Source organism: Drosophila biarmipes, chromosome 3L (genome assembly GCF_025231255.1).
Source record: "Drosophila biarmipes strain raj3 chromosome 3L, RU_DBia_V1.1, whole genome shotgun sequence".
Classification (NCBI taxonomy): domain Eukaryota; kingdom Metazoa; phylum Arthropoda; class Insecta; order Diptera; family Drosophilidae; genus Drosophila; species Drosophila biarmipes.
The window spans coordinates 4,005,435-4,028,409 of NC_066613.1; the positions used below are offsets into that span (position 1 = coordinate 4,005,435).

Here is a 22,975-nt window from a genome sequence, read left to right on the forward strand (position 1 = left end):
GGGATTGCCCTGGGAAACTGTTTATTTTTTGGAACTGAAGGGAATTATACTAAATACCATAAATACACAGGACATGTCCCCTCGGAATCCCAAGGGGATTTCCTTGGGAAACTGTCTTTTTGGAACTGAAGGGATACCCTACTAAATACCATAAATACACAGGTACGGTCAAACTTTTCAAACACTTCGTTGTTACGTTTAACATTATACTAGTTCATAACACTGTAATACGGATTCATAACAACACATGTACGCGATTAATTTTGTCTAAAACAGAGCCAACGGCATCTTCTGTAATACAAACATTCGAAGGATGTATCAATTCTGCAGCTTTTTTTAGTACGCGCCTTTCGCACACTTCCGGGGCTCTCTTTTCGCTTAAAGGAGGACGTCCTTCCACAAAGATATTGCACTCGTGATATTTATACCCTTGCAGAGGGTATAATGATTTCAGTCAGAAGTTTGCAACGCAGTGAAGGAAACGTTTCCGACCCCATATATATTCTTGATCAGCGTCCCTAGACGAGTCGATCTAGCCATGTCCGTCCGTATGTCCGTCTGTCTGTCCGTTTCTACGCAAACTAGTCTCTCAGTTTTAAAGCTATCGGGCTGAAACTTTCCCAAAAGTCTTCTTCCTATTGCAGGTAGTATATAAGTCGGAACCAGCCGGATCGGAGAACTATATCTTATAGCTCCCATAGGAACTATCGAGGAAAAAATTTTAAAAAAATTACATCTTCGGTGTTTCTTAGCATCATTTTTTAAATAGTTCTGAATTTCGAATTAAATTTTATCAAAATCGGACGACTATATCATATAGTTGTCATAAGAACAATCGGGAAATTAGTGGGAACATAATATGAAAAAATTATTTACTAAAGTTGATTATTTCTTATAACTGCAAGGGTTTACAAACTTTGGTATGCCGAAGTTAACTTCCTTTCTTGTTTAACATATAACCTTCTAAGCTTGGAAATAACATTTTTTATTTAGTTCTGAATTTCGAATTACATTTGATCAAAATCGGACGACTATATCATAAAGCTGCCATAGTAACGATCGGAAAATTAGTGGTAAAATAATATAAAAAAATTATATCTTCGGTGTTTTTTAACATATAACCTTCTTAGCTTGGAAATAACATTTTTTAATTAGTTCTGAATTTCGAATTAAATTTTATCAAAATCAAATCGTTTTTCTCAGCAAAACATTACACCAGTTTGCAAAATTATATCGTCAAATTAATACAGGAAGGCGATCGGTTTTCCGGTAGCACCGGCTAATGGTGTAATATCACAAGGTAAACAGGGGTGCGACCTACTTAATTACCGTAATAAATTGCTCAATAATGGCTAAACTTCAATGGGATGCCTCTTACGTTTTTGGTGGATTAGGCGACGCAAGTCAATCAAGATTGTTTAAATGGATTTTTAATGGAAGTACTGGCAAAATGATGCAGAGGGAAGTAGGAGAATGAGAAAGTCGGCGAGAAAATCTGTGATAATGCATATATTCAACAAAATGTGCACCGAAATGCGGCCTCCAGCTGTTAAGCTTAAGTCCCCAGGCCCCCCTAATTTTCTCTCTGGGCGTTATCGGCTTATGAAGAGGATGGATTCAATCCGCTTTCGCCTTAAATACTTCACCTCAATTTGCCTGAATCTTTTTTAAATTGCTTTGCCGCTCACCGTAAAATACAAATAATAAATGTTTTACAGCACACACAAACATACTATATAAAACTAATTATATAAACTTAAACAATGGAGATAGTTTAGTAACTAAAAATTGTACTTTAGTATTAAAAATGGTTTTATGTATATTTTTTGGATTTTATTAAAAGCTAAAATAAAGCTGTGCAGATAGTTTAGTTACTATAAAAATTGTACTTTACATTAAAAGCCTGCATGAATGTATTTATTTCTAAACTTACAGTACTGTACAGTTTTACACGGCACTCACATTTCCTATATTTCCACTAATTTCCTGATTGTTCCTATGACAGCTACATATATGACATAGTCGTCTGATTTTGATAAAATTTAATTCGAAATTCGGAACTAATTAAAAAATGTTATTTCCAAGCTAAGGCGGTTATATGTCAAAAAGCATCAAAGCTTTAATTTGGTCTATATTATTTTCCCACCAATTTTCCTATTATTCCTATGACAGCTTTATGATATAGTCGTCCGATTTTGATTAAATTTAATTCGAAATTCAGTACTAATTAAAAAATGATAATATATATTAAAAAACACCGAAGATGTAATTTTTTTACATTTTTTCCACGAAAGTCCCTATGGGAGTTATAAGATATAGTTCTCCGATCCGGCTGGTTCCTACTTATGTATATACTACCTGCAATAAAAAGAAGAAGTTTTGGGAAATTTTCAGCCCAATAGCTTCAAAACTGAGAGACTTGTTTGCGTAGAAACGGACAGACAGACAGAAGGACGGACGGACGGACGGACGGACATGGCTAGATCGACCCGTCAGTGACGCAGATCAAGAATATATATACCAACCGCGCAAAATTATGGTAAAACCGTCTGCCGCCCACACCTACCGAAGTAGGTGGCGCTTTACAATATTTCTTTGCTGCTTATATATCTCCATTTTCATTTTGCTCCCTCAAGTTGAGTAACGGGTATCTGATATTTAAGGCACTCGATTATAGCGTTCTTAATTTTTATAATTTGTTTTGTGCTCTTAATTTCTTTAATTAATTTTGAGAATATTTTAGTATTTAAAATACATCTTCTACTAGTGCTGTTGCATTCCGTGTTCGTTTCGACAACGATACGAAAACCACCGACTCTTGCTTTGGAAAGAGGGCCAGTTTTTAACCACGGATTTGTAAGATCGCAAGTGGCCCTAACAACCAGGAACGTTTTTATGTGTATAAATGTTTCAGTCGTATTATATAAAGTACCAACTTTCTTGCCAGCTTTCAAACTATTTATTAAAGTTTTTAGACATGAAATTATATGATTAACAGAATTCATTATTGATTTGAAACAGTATCCATTAAGTTTTCAAAATAAGTTTCGTATGGAAAATTTTCTCAGGTTCCTTTAAAACTTAACGAATTTTGGTCTCATACAAGAGAATTTCCTTCATTTGACTCGTACGGTATATTACTTTTTTTGTTGTTATCCCAATTGTTCAAAATTTTTTCAAGCATATTTTAAATGAAAAGCTAAATGCAACCAATGATGCAAATTTAAGTTCTGAGACGACAAGTGAAAATGGTCTTTTCCTTCAAAAATACGTCTTCTATATCTCCTCAATATTTTCAAGATAATGATATTGTTATCAATCCGAGTACCTCCAGGTCTTGTCTTAACTCGAATAATATTCGCCCAACGGATCGGCTGAGGCAAAGGAAAACATAACAGCTTCATTCACTTTACTTTTTGTGAAAATGCATTTAACAAAATTAATAGTGAGTATGTCCTAATCAAGCCCTTAAAAGAAATACATTTATATAAGGACCCAAAGATACTTACTGTCAACAATATATAGGTTCAGTGAGAAATAAACACCGCATAAACTTAGATTAAAAGGCAAAATTAATAATTTTTCCGCTTAAGTTATAGGTTGGCAATTAATTTTTTAAAGGCTTTCTTAAAAGAAAAAACATTAACCAATTTAAAAGTATAAGGGCAGTAATAAAATAGCCTTTCCATTCCTTATTTACGTTGACGACTTTGAAGATATGAACATAGCTTCCAAAATTACCTTCAGAATTTAGAATGTACTTTGACCGCGATAAAAGCAGACAGCGTTTTTAACAACTTAATCAACTTTTATGCACCCACTTAAAAACTTCTCGCTGAACATATTATATGATTATTTGAAGGTATTCTTAAATATGACGTGTGACAATATTTTATTTTTCGTTATCAATAAAATTTTTGATTTGGAAACATTAAGCGAAAGAATTTTTTTTCGAACTTGTTTTTTAAATCTTTATAATACACTTTCCTACTCCTACTCCCACACTGCATAAAATTATATTGCCTATAAAGCTAATCCTAATTTGAGGCATACGAAATTAAAAAAAAAAATTGCTTTGTATAACAAAGGTACACACTAATAACCCCAAAAATAGCCTAATTAAATTAGGTTATTTAGAGTTGGTGATTTTAATATCGCAAAACCAATCATTTTTGAAACTTTTTGCACGTTTCTTCAAAAAAATGACTTTTGGGAAAAAACAGGCGTTCGGAAGATGCTCTAAGAAGCTACATACAAACACAACTTTACGGCGAACAATTTGATGAAACTTTAAACCAGCAAATATCAACCAAAATTAAATGTTTCATTGGTTATATTTAAAACACTCTTTGTGGCTAGCCGGCAATATGAGTTTAAGCGTTTGTGCTCAAAATATGTCATCGAATAAACGAGGTCGCCCAAAAATGAATTATGGGGATGCTGGCTTAAGGATCAAAAGAAAATTATCATCTGAACTTGCAGAAAGAAATAACAATTCAAGTTCTCTTTTACTCCACGCTGCCACCATTTCGGCAAGAAAATCTATTGAAAATAACATGCATTTTGTTTTAAAAACGGCTTCAACAGAATCTGTTGGTCAGTTAAAAGAGAAAATTAGCAAAACTGATTCCAGTCCCTTATCTTCTGAAAAAGTCCTATCCTTTTTAATGGAAAATAATTTAACTAAACAGCAATATCAAAATATTAAAAACTAAATAGACAACAGGGCTGCGTTTATCTACCCACCATATTCGAAAATAGTGGAGGAGAAATAAAATTGTAGGCCTGATGGAATAGTTTGCAGCGAAAATGAAGCTAAGAAGACTTCTTACAAAACCTGTTGAACCATACCGCAAAAATTTCGTATATTAAAGAATCAACATCTCTCATAATAAACGAAAAAGAAAACTTAGACAGTCAATATAAAAATCTGAATGTCTACATGCACTCTTATAAGAACAGCGAAATATCAGTGAAATTTGATGGTCACCTAACCCTAATAGACGGCAAGGTTTTAAATATATTAACAGTCATGTCCAATGTGTGGAGCAAAACCAACTCAAGTTCTTGAAATAAATGATTTCTATTCCAAAACATTTGATATGAAGCCAAATACGGATCAATATGGAATAGGCCCCCTTCATGCGAGGATATGAGGATAGAATCGGGCTAAAAAAGTGTCATGTCAAAGACAAACTAGCGGCACGGAAACAGAGAATTCAAAATTCGTTTTGGAAAGATATGGGACTTCATGTAGACATCCCTAGGCAAAATGGTAAGGGCAACAGTAATGACGGAAACACAGCGAGAAGAGCATTCTGTGATTCAAAACAATTGTCAAACAATTCGATTTTAGGAGTAGACCACCACTTGATTCATCGCCTTTACATTATTTTGATTGCTGTATTGTAATTAATTATCCCATAAATTCTGAAAAAATTAAAATTATTTTGTTTTGAAACTTTCACCACATGTATGTCGAGCTATCCTTGGTACCCCATGTCTCCGACTGTACACAAAATTTTAGTACACGGATATAAAATCATACAAGGATCAATCGTTCCAGTTGGCTCTTTGGGAGAATGTGCATCGGAAGCAAGGCATAAATTATTTAAAGCTGACAGAAAGCATTACGCAAGAAAATGTAGCCGCACTGGCAATATGCTTGATGTGTTTCACAGGGCTATGTATTCGTCCGATCCTTTACTCTCTAATCTCCGCATCACCAAAGGACAAAATAAAAGAAAGCGTCTTCCAGCAGAGGGTATCTATCTTTTTGAGGAGCCAATATTGAATAAAAAGGACAAAGATACCTCCGTAAGCTCGTCCGAAGATGAATCCGATTACGATAATGAAAGTGATTGTTTTGAAATATATTTAGAGGAAGAGGAATCTGATTAAATTGTACATTAATAATAATAAAAATATAAAAATAAAAAAAAAATTATAAGTGGCTTGCAGCAATTTTAGAAATTTAATTTATTTACCAACCGCGCAAAATTATAGTAAAACCGTCTGCCGCCCACACCTACCGAAGTAGGTGGCGCTTTACAATATTTCTTTGCTGCTTATATATCTCCATTTTCATTTTGCTCCCTCAAGTTGAGTAACGGGTATCTGATATTTAAGGCACTCGATTATAGCGTTCTTAATTTTTATAATTTGTTTTGTGCTCTTAATTTCTTTAATTAATTTTGAGAATATTTTAGTATTTAAAATACATCTTCTACTAGTGCTGTTGCATTCCGTGTTCGTTTCGACAACGATACGAAAACCACCGACTCTTGCTTTGGAAAGAGGGCCAGTTTTTAACCACGGATTTGTAAGATCGCAAGTGGCCCTAACAACCAGGAACGTTTTTATGTGTATAAATGTTTCAGTCGTATTATATAAAGTACCAACTTTCTTGCCAGCTTTCAAACTATTTATTAAAGTTTTTAGACATGAAATTATATGATTAACAGAATTCATTATTGATTTGAAACAGTATCCATTAAGTTTTCAAAATAAATTGTATGGAAAATTTTCTCAGGTTCCTTTAAAACTTAACGAATTTTGGTCTCATACAAGAGAATTTCCTTCATTTGACTCGTACGGTATATTACTTTTTTTGTTGTTATCCCAATTGTTCAAAATTTTTTCAAGCATATTTTAAATGAAAAGCTAAATGCAACCAATGATGCAAATTTAAGTTCTGAGACGACAAGTGAAAATGGTCTTTTCCTTCAAAAATACGTCTTCTATATCTCCTCAATATTTTCAAGATAATGATATTGTTATCAATCCGAGTACCTCCAGGTCTTGTCTTAACTCGAATAATATTCGCCCAACGGATCGGCTGAGGCAAAGGAAAACATAACAGCTTCATTCACTTTACTTTTTGTGAAAATGCATTTAACAAAATTAATAGTGAGTATGTCCTAATCAAGCCCTTAAAAGAAATACATTTATATAAGGACCCAAAGATACTTACTGTCAACAATATATAGGTTCAGTGAGAAATAAACACCGCATAAACTTAGATTAAAAGGCAAAATTAATAATTTTTCCGCTTAAGCTACAGGTTAGCAATTAATTTTTTAACGGCTTTCTTAAAAGAAAAAACACTAATAACCCCAAAAATAGCCTAATTAAATTAGGTGATTTAGAGTTGGTGATTTTAATATCGCAAAACTAATCATTTTTGAAACTTTTTGCACGTTTCTTCAAAAAAATGACTTTTGGGAAAAAAACAGGCGTTCGGAAGATGCTCTAAGAAGCTACATACAAACACAACTTTACGGCGAGCAATTTGATGAAACTTTAAATCAGCAAATATCAACCAAAATTAAATGTTTCATTGGTTATATTTAAAACACTCTTTGTGGCTAGCCGGCAATATGAGTTTAAGCGTTTGTGCTCAAAATATGTCATCGAATAAACGAGGTCGCCCAAAAATGAATTATGGGGATGCTGGCTTAAGGATCAAAAGAAAATTATCATCTGAACTTGCAGAAAGAAATAACAATTCAAGTTCTCTTTTACTCCACGCTGCCACCATTTCGGCAAGAAAATCTATTGAAAATAACATGCATTTTGTTTTAAAAACGGCTTCAACAGAATCTGTTGGTCAGTTAAAAGAGAAAATTAGCAAAACTGATTCCAGTCCCTTATCTTCTGAAAAAGTCCTATCCTTTTTAATGGAAAATAATTTAACTAAACAGCAATATCAAAATATTAAAAAACTAAATAAACAACAGGGCTGCGTTTATGTACTCACCATATTCGAAAATAGCGGAGGAGAAATAAAATTGTAGGCCTGATGGAATAGTTTGCAGCGAAAATGAAGCTAAGAAGACTTCTTACAAAACTTGTTGAACCATACCGCTTTCCGAATACTAATCATGCAAGAGGAAGTCTGTGAAACGCTTACGGATATAACTCAGTGCTTATTTATTTTCAGCTACGGTTTTGATGGTTCTACAGGTCATATCTTATACAAACAAAAATTTAACTTAACTGAATCTCCAACTTTAGATGACTCTCTTTTTGTGACCTCAATAATACAAATTAAAATGGTAGATCAAGCAGAAAGAGTTATTTGGCTGAAATAATAATATTGTGGATTGCGGAGCTTTAATCCACAATATTTTGCCGTCCTCTGATTAAAGAATCAACATCTCTCATAATAAACGAAAAAGAAAACTTAGACAGTCAAATTAAAAATCTGAATGTCTACATGCACTCTTATAAGAACAGCGAAATATCAGTGAAATTTGATGGTCACCTAACCCTAATAGACGGCAAGGTTTTTAATATATATACAGTCATGTCCAATGTGTGGAGCAAAACCAACTCAAATTCTTGAAATAAATGATTTCTATTCCAAAACATTTGATATGAAGCCAAATACGGATCAACATGGAATAAGCCCCCTTCATGCGAGGATATGAGGATAGAATCGGGCTAAAAAAGTGTCATGTCAAAGACAAACTAGCGGCACGGTAACAGCGAATTCAAAATTCGTTTTGGAAAGATATGGGACTTCATGTAGACATCCCGAGGCAAAATGGTATGGGCAACAGTAATGACGGAAACACAGCGAGAAGAGCATTCTGTACTTCAAAACAATTGTCAAACAATTTGATTTTAGGAGTAGACCACCACTTGATTCATCGCCTTTACATTATTTTGATTGCTGTAAATTGTAATTAATTATCCCATAAATTCTGAAAAAATTTAAATTATTTTGTTTTGAAACTTTCACCACATGTATGTCGAGCTATCCTTGGTACCCCATGTCTCCGACTGTACACAAAATTTTAGTACACGGATATAAAATCATACAAGGATCAATCGTTCCAGTTGGCTCTTTGGGAGAATGTGCATCGGAAGCAAGGCATAAATTATTTAAAGCTGACGCAAGAAAATGTAGCCGCACTGGCAATATGCCTGATGTGTTTCACAGGGCTATGTATTCGTCCGATCCTTTACTCTCTAATCTCCGCATCACCAAAGGACAAAATAAAAGAAAGCGTCTTCCTGCAGAGGGTATCTATCTTTTTGAGGATCCAATATTGAATAAAAAGGACAAAGATACCTCCGTAAGCTCGTCCGAAGATGAATCCGATTACGATAATGAAAGTGATTGTTTTGAAATACATTTAGAGTAAGAGGAATCTGATTAAATTGTACATTAATTATAATAAAAATATAAAAATAAAAAAAAATTATAAGTGGCTTGCAGCAATTTTAGAAATTTAATTTATTGGTGGGGGGTGGATGAATTAATTCTTAATAATAATAGTTGTTTATATTAGAAAATGGGCCTTTTAATAAAGTAAATAGTTTAATTGATTTACGAAAAAATTGAATAAAAATTAAAGAAACTTTTTCCTATAAATTGGCGTAAATTTAAGAATAATTTGTATTTGTTTCCAGAAATTGCTTTCCTAAATTCAAGAAAAATATTTACTTAAAATTACGGCGAAGCGCTTTAGGATGATAATCAATCATGGTAGATATTTTTTATTTAACGGCTAATTTCTTGAGTTCAGGGCTATTTTTATACCCGTTACTCTTAGAGTAAAAGGGTATACTAGATTCGTCGAAAAGTAAGTAACATACCTATCTACGTATTAATACCTATCGATCGACCTAAGAAAAATTTGCCACGCCTACTCTAACGCTCACAAATGGCCAAAACCTGTAAATCAGTCTGCCGCATTATCACATTAGCATATTTTAAAGTAGCTGCTTATATATCTCCATTTCCCTTTTGCTTTTTAAGCTGAGTAACGGGTATCTGATAGTCGTAGCACTTGACCATAGCGTTGTTTTATTGAGTGGACAATATTGTATGGAGTAACCACACAACCGATAGTAATTTTAAAGTTGCAATTTTTTTGAACACTATGCTTCTCAATCTGATAAAAAATATGGGTGTCGTCTCAATTATTACTGTACAGTACTGTACTCTGAGTAGAAAAAAAGGAAAGTGCAGTAGTGTGAAAGTTTTCGGAAGTTTAACCGAAAAATGCATGTGCCTTATATTGACAATATCTAGTGCGACACAATTTCTTTAAAAAAATATCTCTTGAACCAAAATTATAAGGAATAATCAAAGTTAGTAACACCGTGAAACATTTTTAAGGATTGTTGGTAGCTTTAGTAATATTAAACAAAAATTTTTTTTTATTATTTCTCTGACCGATTTCTTGACAGCAAAATGTTAGAGTAGTATAGAAACCTGTATGGGAAGTCCGCTTTTTCGCGGAGTTTTCACCTTTTCAAACATTGAATTTAAAATACATACATATTCGTTTACATTTTACTATATTTTATTTAATTTGCATCATAAGCTTTATCTCGAATTAGAGTTATTATTCGTAAATATGTTTTTGCTATGTTAATTTGTTTGTTTTTATCCAAAAATAGGGTCATGTGTTTAAAAAACAAGAAAGGAAGTTTTACACAGTTCGAAAAGTTAAATATACAAGTATACAATTAAAACACATTTTTATATTTATTATAAAATTTCGAATTCAATTTAATAAAATTATTGATTATTTTTACAACTGCAAGGGTTCACAAACTTCGGCTTGCCGGTTAACTTCCTTTCTTGTTTATTTCTCAATGAGACCGATTGGTTTATTTTGTTATACTTTGTATAATAATTTGTTAATAAATATTCAAAGCATAAACACAAAAAATATGGGTATATTTCCGGGGCAAGTCCGCAAAAAGCTTTTTTTCTGCCTAAAACTGCATGCTGCTGTCAACATTAGCAAAGAATTAAGAGCAGCGTAGAAGACTTCCTACGAAAGCGGTCTGGCAAAACACGCCCTTATTTTTTGCTGAAACGTTGGACAGGGATTCCGAAGACCCAGAGCAATCTTTAAGAAATGCGATGAGAAACATTAAGAAGAAATTATCAAAAAAAAAAGTATAGTAAAAAGTTAATGTGTATGTATGTATGCATTTTAAATTCAATATTTGGAAAGGTGAAAACTCAATTTGATTTCCCTTGGACGTTTCACAGGTGAAACTCAATGGAACAATCAAGAACTTCCAAAATGATTTTACTGGGACGTTTTCCTTGCAAGGATTTCACATGTAAAACTCGTTGGAATTTCCAAAGTGATTTCCCTAGACGTTTCCCATGCAGGGGTCATGCCATTCAACAAATGAGTATAAGAAACAAGGGAAATCCGAAGGGACCTTGAAAAAGTTTAATTTGCATTTTCGCCTGGAACTATATCTTATAGCTCCCATATGAAAAAGCGAAAAAAAATGTTTTCAAATTATATCTACGGTGTTTTTTAACATATAACCTTCCACGCTTGCAATCAACATGTTTTAATAAGTTCAGAGTTTGGAATTTCATTTTATCAAATGCGTATGACACTTATTGATGGGAATGTACTAAACATACTAACTGGTACTAAATCAACTCAATACTGTCCAATCTGTGGTTTCACCCCAACAAAAATTCGGAAATCCAAAGGTTTTTGATTTCAAAAACTTTCCCCCCATGCTTGAAGCTTTAAAATTTGGGGTCAGTCGTCTACATGCTTGGATCCGCTCTTTAGAATTTGTTCTGAGTATCACTGTGGACCAGGAGGGTGTGCGAAGGCTACTACTCGTATACACGAAGAAACAAAAATGTACAGTAATCGTCCGATTGTTTTGAGTCATAAAGTAATCACTTTACAAAATTGTATCTGTTTGGGCCGGTGGGGATAATTACTCCGCGCTATTTAACTAGTTGTATTTTCACTCTAAATACGCGTCAAATGACACCTCAACTCTTAAAATCGCATGCTCCGTTAAAATGTAATACGCAAAACAAAATTTTGGGGGACTTTGTACACCCTGTTGAAATTCTTTGTACGCCTTTTTAACAATTTTGTCTAAATACCACCCTTTAAAAATTATGCACTTATGTTCTAACGATTTCGAGTAAAATTTTAAAGTGAAAACCCAAAAAAGAGTCCCTTTAATTTTATTAGTAAACAAAAATAGCAAAATTTACTAGTTTCGAACATCTAAAACTTCCTGAGCCTTGGAATTTTTTGTGCGTATCCATACTATATTTTAGTTTCTTGGAATCATTTAAGTCCTTATAAACAGTTCAGCATAAGAAACTTAAATTTTATGAATTTTGGGAAAGTATATGGATAAATTCGTCAAAAAGTATGTAACAGGTAAAAGGAAACGTTTCCAGGTATATTCTTTATCAAGTTCACTAGCCGAGTCGATCTAGCCATGTCTGTCTGTCCGTCTGTCCGTCCTCCGTATAAACCTGAGATCTCGGAAACTATAAGAGCTAGAATATTCATACATGGCATGCAGATACCTGTACTTCATACGCAGCGAATGCGGGGTACCATGCCCACTCTGATGCCCACAACTGAAATGTATTGTCTCATCAGTAAGCTGAGAAATAAATAAATTCATACAGTCCTCTGATATCCATATAGTTTTAAAATTATTATTGAATGTGCACTGTGCACCACTGTGCATAGGATTGAGAGAGAGGCAACTCTTTTCGTCGGGTCTGTTTTTCACCGCGCTGCCCAGATGACCTAAGGAAATACCTGAAAAACTAGCAAATTAAGCGAGTGAATTTCGATGGGGGGCTTTAAATTTTGATCTTTGGCTGACTTCGCTCCCTACATGGACATTCTGCAATGGACATTAGCAGCCATTGTCAGGATTGTCAGGCGTCTTTCTGCTTTATCAGAGAATCATCGGCGACCCTAAAAGGAAGCCTTAAGTTAATTATTAAAATAAATAAAATAATAATAATAAAATAAACAATATATGGGCAGCCCCTTACAGAAAAGGTCCGAGCTGGATCAAGCTGCTGGGCAGTTATGTAAAGGTTTCAAATAATCGTAATCTTAAAAATGTTGTAATATGCGGTTATATATGCGGTATGCGAGTTATGTTTGGGTGAAATCTTTCTAAATCTTTAATTGTGAAACAAATCAAAATTGGAAATCTCAACTCTATAAATATTATAGTTTCCCAGACCACACCGACAGACAGACAGACAGATATACACGGCTAGAATGAATCCGATTTTGATTAAATTAAATTCGAATTCCAAAACTAATTAAAAAATTTTATTTCCAAACGTATAAGGTTGTATTTTAAAAAACACCAAAGTTATACGTTTTTTCCTATTATTTATATATACTACCTGCAACGCCGTAATATAGACGTTTACGAATCCATAAAATATATATATTTCATTCTTCTATTATTATTACTTAAAATGGGATTTACATTCGCTTTGCTCTAATACTCATGTTTTAGGTTTATTACATAACATTTTTTGGGCTCTTTATAATAAATTTTGAAAAAGTTTTAGTCGATGAAAAACTTACAAATGCTTTCCTTTTAATTAAAAATATTTTATGAGAATTACTATTGAATAGTTTTTGGCATTCAAGTAATCAATTAAATAATTTTCATATTGAAGAGAAAGGAGTTGCTCTTTTTATCGCTTAATGTCTACCAAACCAAGATTTAAAATTAAAAAAGATATCGGTATCACTTTCGCGATTTTTCCTTTGTATAGAAAAGTGTATTTCAACAACGGTGCAGGTATAAATTAATTGTATCATTAAATTATTATTATTTCCCACCTCAATTCTATTGATCGATTTTCAGATTTTGAAGGAAAAAGAAATGAGTAGACATAGGCACAAGCAAATGCTGAAATAAGTGGAGGAAAGTAGGCGCAGGGAGGAAGGAACCCGAATGCTTTAAAAAACTCTTATAAAGGAGGTATGTATGCTCAGTTTCAAGATTTTCAGGACTTTGGCCAGAAGCTTGTAAATGTTTATGAAATTCATAGAGAAGTGGTAATTCACTTATTATGCGAGTCGTTTACGAATACCTGATAAATAATTTTTTAGAAATCAAACTAAAAATGCTTGGAGAACACGAGGTTCCCACTTTTCCAAAAGAGAAATGAAGATATATAAGCGGAAAATAGATATTGTAAATCGCCTCCTACCAGATATTTGAATATATGTTAATGTGGTTTTGGCCATTTGTGGGTGTTTTAGGTTAGGTGTGAAAAGGCTAATCAGTTCAGTTATTATTTTTAGGGTATCGATGAGACAAATACATTTCAGTTACAAGTTTTTTTCTAGCATAAAAGCTGTAGGCGCTATAGTCTTTCGCGAATCGTGGGCGTGGCACCCCGCTGAAATAGACTTGCGCTGCAGAAGAAGCCCAGGAATCTACATGCCAAGTTCACATGCGTTCATACGGACAGACGGACTTGGCTAGATTTACTTGGCTAGTAATCCTGGTCAAGAATATTCATACATTATGGGGTAGGAAATGCTTCCTTTTACCTGTTACATTTTAACGAATCTAGTATACCCTTTTACTCTATGAGTAACGGGTATAAAAACGTTCCACGTTCAATCTAACGCCCACTAACCGCCCAAAACTGTGGTGGCCACAGTATTCATGCTAGAAAATTTGTTTTGCTTAAATGTATTTGTCTCATGAATACCTATCGACCTAAACAAAATTTTGCCACGCCCACTCTACCGCCCACAAACGGTTTAAACGCCTAAATCTGTCTGCCTCCCACATAACAGAACATAACATAAGAAAACTTTTTAAGAAATCATCGATAGGCTATGAATTTTAGTCTATTACCAAACGAGTACTAAACATGAACTCGTTGATAACCTTTTTGGCCTGGGCCAGCTACCAAAAGTAAAGCGCTCAATTACGTAACTTTATGGTTGAATCACAAAAAATGTTTTATTTACTCTTTTCCAGATGCTTTTAGTCCTCTTCCTGGTTTTGGACCAAGACCGGGCCGCTACAATATTGTAATTTGGCTGGCTCCGCAAAGCCAACCAAAGAAAACAAAGAAATCAGAGGAAAAATCAACTTTGTGCAAATAAATGCAAAATAATATTACGAAAAGTTGACCGTAAAAAGATGCCGGCCCAGTCGAGCAAGAGGGGCTGAAAAGGAGTCGTTGCACTCGGCGTGCTTGCTCCCCTGCCGCTACGCTGGTGCCTTGAACTGAACACACTTAATTTCGAAATAGAAATTGGCCCTCTTGGCGAGGTCCAAAAGTTTTTTCCGCTTGCCTTTCGCCCATTACTTGGCCAATGATTTCAATTCCATTTCGCCCATTGGCTGTAGCTGGCAGTCGCAACCTGAACGCTTTTTCCTAAGAACATTGTTTAATGTGCAGCTCGAAGAAAATGTTAATTTTGATCCCGGACTTGTGGTCTTTAGTTGGCGACTCGCGGGAAAATACGCTAGGGGTACCATTTGATTTTTCTTGAATAAATTTTATTATTCCATATGCGGGCTCAACTGAAGTTTAAGTATTACGGAAGGGCTGAAGAGGAAGTCAGTCGCTTAGGGCGACTCTACTTCCCGAGTGTACTATCAGGATCTATTTGGTTCAACGTGCCTAGGTTCGGTGGTTGGGTCGGAGTCCTAGTGGCGGTAGCGGTAGCGCAGACGGCGCACTACTTTGTAGCGGTAGCCGTCCTTGGCCAGCTCGGTGCCCTCCTCGGCGGCCTTTGGCTCGACCTCTGCGGGAGCGGCAGCCTCGGCGGGCGGCAGGTACTCTCCTTTGGGTGTGGCATCGGCAGCGTCTTCTTCGGCGGCAGCCTCGCGACGGTGGCGACGCAGCTTGAGCCGGCGCACAGTTTTGTACTTGTAGCCATCGTCCCCGAGAATGGTCTTCAGCTCGGGAGCCAGTTGCACCTCCACGGGCGGCAGGTACTCGTTGCTGGGCTCCGCGATTTCGGAGACGTCGCGGCGGTGGCGGGCACGGAACTTGAGCTTTCGCACCGTCTTGTACTTGTAGCCGTCGCTGGCAACCTTTGTGTCCCCGATGGCAGCGGCGTCGACTGGCGGCAGGTACTCCTGGCTGGGTGTGTTGTCTACTGGCGGAAGGTACTCCTGGCTGGGCACCTCTCGGCGGTGGCGCAGCTTCAGGCGCCGCACCGTCTTGTACTTGTACCCGGCGTCGGAGAGCTGGGCCGCCTCCACTTCGCCAACGGGGGGCAGGTACTCAGCGGACGGCTCCAGGGCTGCAGCCGGATCTGCCGACTGGCCTAATGCAAGGGCCACCAGGCAAATGGTAAGGGCGCCGATAAAGAGTTTCTAGACGGCCAAATGAGTACGTTATTGGGGCTTTCAAACTCAAGTTCGTGGATTAATGGATTTCAATTTAAGAAAACTTCTGCAGTGCCAGCAATTGTATGTTTGTATCTTAAAGGATACTCTGAAATGCCTTGGGGTCCTTAAACTTTCAGTATTACTTACCATTGTGAAGTTTGTGTTTGGCTAACTATTCGAGCTGACTTAAGATGTTGCTGTGCCACTAGTATTGAACCGAATGATGCCTTGCTCCGATTGGGCCCGCGGCTTTATAGCCAGAATTCGCTGGGCAGCTGGAATCGAGTTTCCATCGCCAATCTTTGAGCCAGGTTGAACTCGGCCGCGTCGAGAGCTCATCAAACCCAACATCAGACTCTCTTAACCACTTATGCAAAGACAGCAGCGGTGGCTCTGGTATATGGTTGCCTAATTTGTCGATCCGCGTTCGGCCACGCACTTGAGCACAATTATTTTTGGATCTGCTTTTCGATGTGAAGTGTCTCGCCCATATGCGTGGCAGCGATGACTCGTGATGGCTCGATAGAGCTAATGTGGAAAAGCCTTGTGGTCAGTCAGGCAGTCTCCTCCCAGTATCCCCCAGCCTCATTTCAACCACTTTTATTAACCACTTCACAAGTTCTATGCCGGATTATGGTAATACTTCGGCAAAGCTCTTGAAATCTGACCTTGAACGCGAATACACATTTGGCAAATTTGTTTCCTGATTGCTTCTGAGTCTCTTGAGGTAAGAGTTATTGAGGGCTTGCTGGCAAAAGAATCGTTTTGCCCACTTATTATCTGCTTCTAACTGAGTTAAGTTGTGGCAGAACGTGCTCAAAGTCCTTAATCAACGGTAATTGCTTGAGATCACCTCATAACGTCTATATTTATCCTTTCAACTTGGCAACTGTTCGACTATTAATAGAGCACAGCGCCTCAGGCGCAGAGAACATGGCTGGGTGCCTCTGTCCGGTGATAAGCGATAAACCATTTCATTCCGAATAGCCCTCGACAAACACAGACAGCAGGCAAATATAAATGATGACAGCGACAATCGGCCATAACAATAATATGCAACGCTGCTAAAATTATGCATTGAACAGGCTCCCGGCATTTATTGTCCCCGTCCCCTGCCTCCCAATTATTTGATTGCTGGATAAGCCGAGGGCCGAGGGAGGAGAAGTCCGCTGGATGCACTCGCCAGTCTGCAGGACACCTTCGTGGAGTCTGTTTTGCATTAAAATGAAATTAAATGGATGAAGTTGCGTTATTGGCCCTGTTGATACTGTCATTGTTGCAACAAGCGATGCTGCTTCTGCATACTTAATGGGCATCGACTTTTTGTCCAATTTAAAGAGCTCTTTGCAGTGCACTGCACGGACGCGGTCCATTATCTCCTTTGCAATGGTAGTACATTAAACAGGTCCGCCAATAAAGCCGCTTCACTCAGAAAAAAACCATGCCCAAATGGGCTTAAAAATTACACAGGTAAGAAAGGTATCTTGTATCCATTTTCAGTCGAAATCAAGAGTTAAATTTTCTTTAACCATTAATTTATTATGAATAAATCAAGTATGCTTAATTCGTATGAAAAGTCTTTTTAAAGATGATCTGAAATATAAAAAAATTTTTGTTTTAAAATGGTTTACTTGAATTGCTCAAGCATGACGGTATTATCATGATTTGTTCAAAAATACTCAAATGAAGTATTAAATATTCTTAAGCCAACATTAAATCTTTGTTTTGTTTTATTAGTATACAATACTTATTTTGTAAATTACTGATAAGTGTTGCTAGTTTCAGTGATATTAAAAAAGTTTTGTTTCGTTTTGATCAAAATTAAATTCGAAATTCAAAACTTATTAAAAAATGTTATTTCCAAGCTAAGGAGGTTTTATGTAAAAAAAACACCAAAGATATAATTTGTTCATATTATTGTCCCACCAATTTTCCGATCGTTCTTATGGATCAATTTTCCGATCGTCCGATTTTGATCAATTTAAGTTCAAAATTCAGAACTAATTAAAAAATGTCAAAAAACACCAAACCAACACCAAACACCAAACGATTATTCCTATGAGGTCATTCTGCGTTGCAAACTTCTGAATTAAATCATTATACCCTCTGCAAGGGTATAAAAATGTGTTTTTGTACTTAGAAAAATTTTTCACTGAAAATCTCTTACCTTTTGGATACGGTCGCTCTTACGCAGAGGAAACGTGTAGAAGTATTTTTTATTTTATGATATATTTTATGATTTATTTTTGTACTTGTAAGAATTTATACATTATTGATCCGTTTACGAACGCTCAGCATATTTATTCTTCAAACAAGCTTAACAAATTCTATCCATAATCATGTATAAATCGATCTTAAATTTAGGATGCGTTTTTCTGAGTATGAATTCACAATAAATAGCTTTTTTTTACGCATTTAAAAGCAATTTGTTGCTATGTGGGCGATGAAGATGAAGTTTTGCAGCGAAGCGACTCCTCACAATGGCAAATCTTTAACATTGTGACCTTTAGATAGGTTAAAGAGTGTGCGTTTGCGGGCGTAAGAGAGGGCGTGGCACCCTGCTGATATAAACTTGCGCTGTCAAGAATCGCATGCCAAATCCCAGCATTGTAGCTCCTTATGTTTCCGAGCTCCTATAATTCTTACAGACTGACAGACGGGACAGACAAAAAGAGGGACATGGCTAAATCGCCTCGGATAGTGATCCTGATATATGTACATATATATTTTACTGGGTTGATATCCCCCTTTACTCTACGAGCAACGGGTGTAAAATCTGTTTGTGTTAGCATATATGCTAGTAACGATTTTTAATATTGCTTGGGAACCGAATAAGGCATTCTGGATCGAGGATGATTCCTGCGTGCCACATAAACACCTTGCTCTCCCCCAAGTTTCAAGGAAAGACCCGCTTTGCCGCCCCTCGCAAAATCGGCTTGTGCGTGGTCTCATTTGTCGTTGCAGGCGGCAATCTGCGAAGTGAAGGGGGTCAAAGGGCCCGGCCCATGGCCCATGTGTGCACAATCCTTGCCTTTGACATCGCCGCCCGCCCTGGTAATGTGTCATTATATTAAAAGCCATGCAAATACGCCACCTACCGGTCGTAGGCTGCGCAGCCCACCCCACTCCCTCCGCTGCCACCACACAGAGCCGCCTGGGCTGAAAATTTCATTAGCGTTTCTACTTTGTGGCCGTGTTGTGTTTGCTCATAAAACTAAGCCGCCAGTGGGACTGCGCCGCAGGTCCGTGTGTGAGCCAGCCCGAGTCTCCTTCAAATGCAGACGGCAAAGTAGGCAATTAATTTGTTAATTGGCGTGAATATTGTTAGCCAAATTGACGGCAGTCGGCGAGCAGGGCCGGGTCGAACTGCAGAACGAGCCATTTCCGGAGCAAATTGAGTTTTCGCACTGGTGGCACTGCAAAGGACTAATTTGGTCAGTTGAGTCGACTTTTGGATTTCGGGCAATTGGGGCGCAAATTGCATTGATCAAGCGGCATTCTGCGGAGGGGTCCGAGGATAAGATGATTATACCTTGGCTATCCCCAGGCGATATGTCTCCTGGCCAGATTTACAGTTTGCAGCCCATTTATGGCCCGTTATTGCCCCTTCACCTTTTGTCCCGACTGGGCATTTGCAATCGAATTTTTATGCAATGTTTTATGCCTGCCACGACGTTTATGCATTTGTTACTGTCGGAAAGGCCCTTTAATGGGCTTTTGATCTTTTCATCGCGGTCATCAAAAACGCAGTCCTTCCCGACCAGCTTTATGCCCACCCCCATCCGCTGATTTGATTTACACAAAAGGCCAAGTGCGATTTCGAGGACACGTGGCTGTTCACATATTTTCTAGCGCCGCTACCATAATCAAGAGGTGCAAGCCGTGCAGCGGGGCGTATTGTGAATTTAGTTGAACGGCTCTATGCGACGCCGATTTGGCCAAAACAAAATGCGCTTTAACCACATCTGCGAGTGCCTGCGTATTGTGCATCTGATGTGAGTGCTCAGGGGTGCGGCACGAGCGCTCGTTTGTTCTGTCATCAGGCACCTGCTGTGCGTGAACAAATAGAGAAAATAGTGTATTTATTTAGTAGCTAACGTTTTTTGACCTCGCACGTAAAGAGCAATTAGGGTGAGCAGCTGCAAAATGTTAATTGAAAGTATGTGCGCAGCCCGGAGTCGTCATTATCGCTGCTGCCGGTCCACCCCTCCGCCAGAGCCCGAGTTACAAGCCCAGTGTTCGAGTCCATAAATGCCGTGTCCTTGCTTGTAGAACCTGTCATCGCGGTCGTTGCTACCAACATCCGGAATGTCATCATTACGACCGCACGGGAGGCTGCCCCAAGCCGCTCCCGGTTTCCGCTCCGCCTGGCATATGCTGAAAATGTCCGCTTAACTCGGTAAATCCCTCGGTGCCCCCCCTTCGCCCACTGCGCCCGTTCACCACTGTTTCTGCCCGTCGCCCTGGTCGATGTCAAACAATATTTATGTACTAGTCGCCTTCGCATAATGCGCGGATTATTTTCTTAATTGATGTCGATCGGCCTATAATGCGCACATGCCCGGACCCAACTGTGCAGTAGTTTGCATGCAAAATTTAATTTTTAAACACTACCGCGCTGTGGTTGTTGAATTTTTTCGCGCTAAAAGTTAATTTGATTTCGCTGACCGCATGTACATTTTGAACTATTTGGCTTTGACAAAATTGCGGATTCAAATGGCATGGAGCAGGCCTAGAGCGTGGGCGGTTGGGCTGCAGGCGGGCGGAGTAACCGGAATCATTAGCAATTTTGGTTTTTATTCTGTTTTGAAAATTGAAAATTTCTGTTAATTGGCCTGCCTGTGCCTGGGCGGGCATCCAGCAACCGACCCATTCTGTTTCCAGTGCAATGGAGCCAATGGAGAAGGGTAGTAAGAAGGCAGGGGACATGGGCCTGGTTGATATGGTTTACCCGAAAGAACCATCCGAAAACTCCTTAGCTGGCTACAGACTACACAGCTGGGAGCTTTTCGTGCATCGGCCGTGATCGCAGCACTCCTAACTCGCCCGTTTCGGTGATAGGTCTATGAAAAATGCATCCACTCAATATCCGGTCTCCGTGCGGCACGCTTCGCTTTCTGCTACACTTTACAGGATTAAGCACTTAACAACAATTTTGCGCACGCATTTCAAATTAATTATGCAATGTTTATAAATAAATAAAATGCACACGCACCGAAAACTTCGCAAATGGTGTACCGTCCTCCGGGGCGGACCCCCATCGCGGCCCCTTAGTGCCCAGAGGGCTGGGATGTTGGTGTTGAAAGCCGCAGGACGAACAAGCAGCGCTTAAAATACTTTGCTAATTTTTCGCTGATATTTGCCAGGTGGACTGCTGCCGAGGGGCGGTCCCGACGTCCCTGCTGTTGCTTTCCCGCTTGCTGCTGCGGCTGTCTCTGGCCGTTCGGTTGGTTGTCCGCCTGTCGGAAATAACAAATATTTAAACGTATTTAATTAAAACTCACAAATGAAACCACAAACGCAGAGTGCGCCCAATGGGAGCCTGAAATGGCTGGAGCTTCTCGCCCCCTTGGTCCTAATCCCTGGGCCCACCTCAGGCATTTATTGTTTATTTATTTTACCTTTACTGCGAACTGCAGCTCGCAATGGATACTTTCGAGCCTACATTTTTTTTGAGCCGCGTTGCAGGTCCACTGTGTTGCATACTCGGAAGCGCACAGAGCGGGGACTGACGAATCGATAAAATGAAAATTGCATCCGCAGGGGCAGCGGCATTTGGCCATTTAAAACGCCATACTCTTGCCCAGACAAATCGGCCGCACGACAGAATTTACACCCGCCAGATTCGAATCTGCCATGTAAAAAGCGCCAATCTCCGGCAGATACACAATGTTTACACGGGCTCCGGCGTGTGGGCGGGAAGCAAGCCCCATACTTCTGGGATCAACCTTAAAGCGATCGCACATGCAGCCTCTAAAGCATACTTTAAAGCGCTTTTGGCGGTTCCATTGATGCCAGCCCAGCGGAAGGGGCTGAATAGAAAAGAACACTGTGCAGAGGGCTTGTGTGCTCGCCCGCTTGAACAGCAGCGTGTGAAAAATAGCATTTTTCCGCATATGTGCGCAGCAAAGACACAAAAGTCAAATTACAATCCTCTCTAGCAATATCCGTTTTCCCTTCCGCCGACCCCTGCCCGCCCACGAAAGCATTTGATATGCTTTAAAGTGCATAAATTAGTGCTGGGGAGGGATTGAATAGAGGGAGTTAGGAGAAAATCCTTGCAAAACAATTGTGTTTCTCAGTGGACGCCTTGCGGACCATCCACCGATGGCACTCTTCCCCTTCATCCGGTCATATGTGCTGCGAGTGTGTGTTTGCTTGCATTATCCGAGCCACTTTTGTCTGGCTTTTTGGCTTTGAGCTGCGATTTTTTCGACCCGCCCCGACTATTTACTCTTGAAGTTCCCAAGGCTTAGAAACTAGAGCGAAAGGGAGGTGCAGCACTGAGGGGGGCCAGGTTCTTTGCCATTTAACTAAGCCGGTTAGCAAACAGAGTGGATTCAGCACCCGAAACTCCACAACAGTCCCAGTCCAAGTTGCCAAAAAGGACGCTCCGAAAAGACTGCACCAGCCCATGCAGAAGTTTCCACTCTGGAGCTGAGTGCCTCCACAGTTCTGAAGAGTAGAGCTCGGGGCTGCAGCAGGCTCTGGATAAACATGTATGGGCCCCAGTACCGATCTCCTTTCAGGACCAGAGGACTTGTCTGCGTCGGCGAGGGTTACATCTCAATTAAACAAGCCCCAATCGGCAAGC

At 38.4% G+C, this 22,975-nt stretch overlaps 1 protein-coding gene and 1 long non-coding RNA gene across 2 annotated transcripts; one reads left to right on the forward strand and one right to left on the reverse strand.

Moving 5' to 3' along the window:
* Window positions 1-13,334: 13,334 nt before the first annotated feature.
* LOC127010907 (uncharacterized) lies at window positions 13,335-15,306 on the forward strand. Its single transcript, XR_007763795.1, has 3 exons — window positions 13,335-13,593; window positions 13,660-13,776; window positions 14,794-15,306. It is a non-coding gene; the product is annotated as an uncharacterized LOC127010907 (long non-coding RNA).
* Window positions 15,300-16,375, reverse strand: LOC108030764 (uncharacterized). Its single transcript, XM_017103817.3, has 2 exons — window positions 16,309-16,375; window positions 15,300-16,146 (listed from the first exon to the last, which is right to left on the reverse strand). Exons 1-2 carry the CDS (start codon window positions 16,309-16,311, stop codon window positions 15,472-15,474), a joined length of 678 nt encoding a protein of 225 aa, XP_016959306.1. The 5' UTR covers window positions 16,312-16,375; the 3' UTR covers window positions 15,300-15,471.
* Between the last annotated feature and the right edge of the window lie 6,600 nt (window positions 16,376-22,975).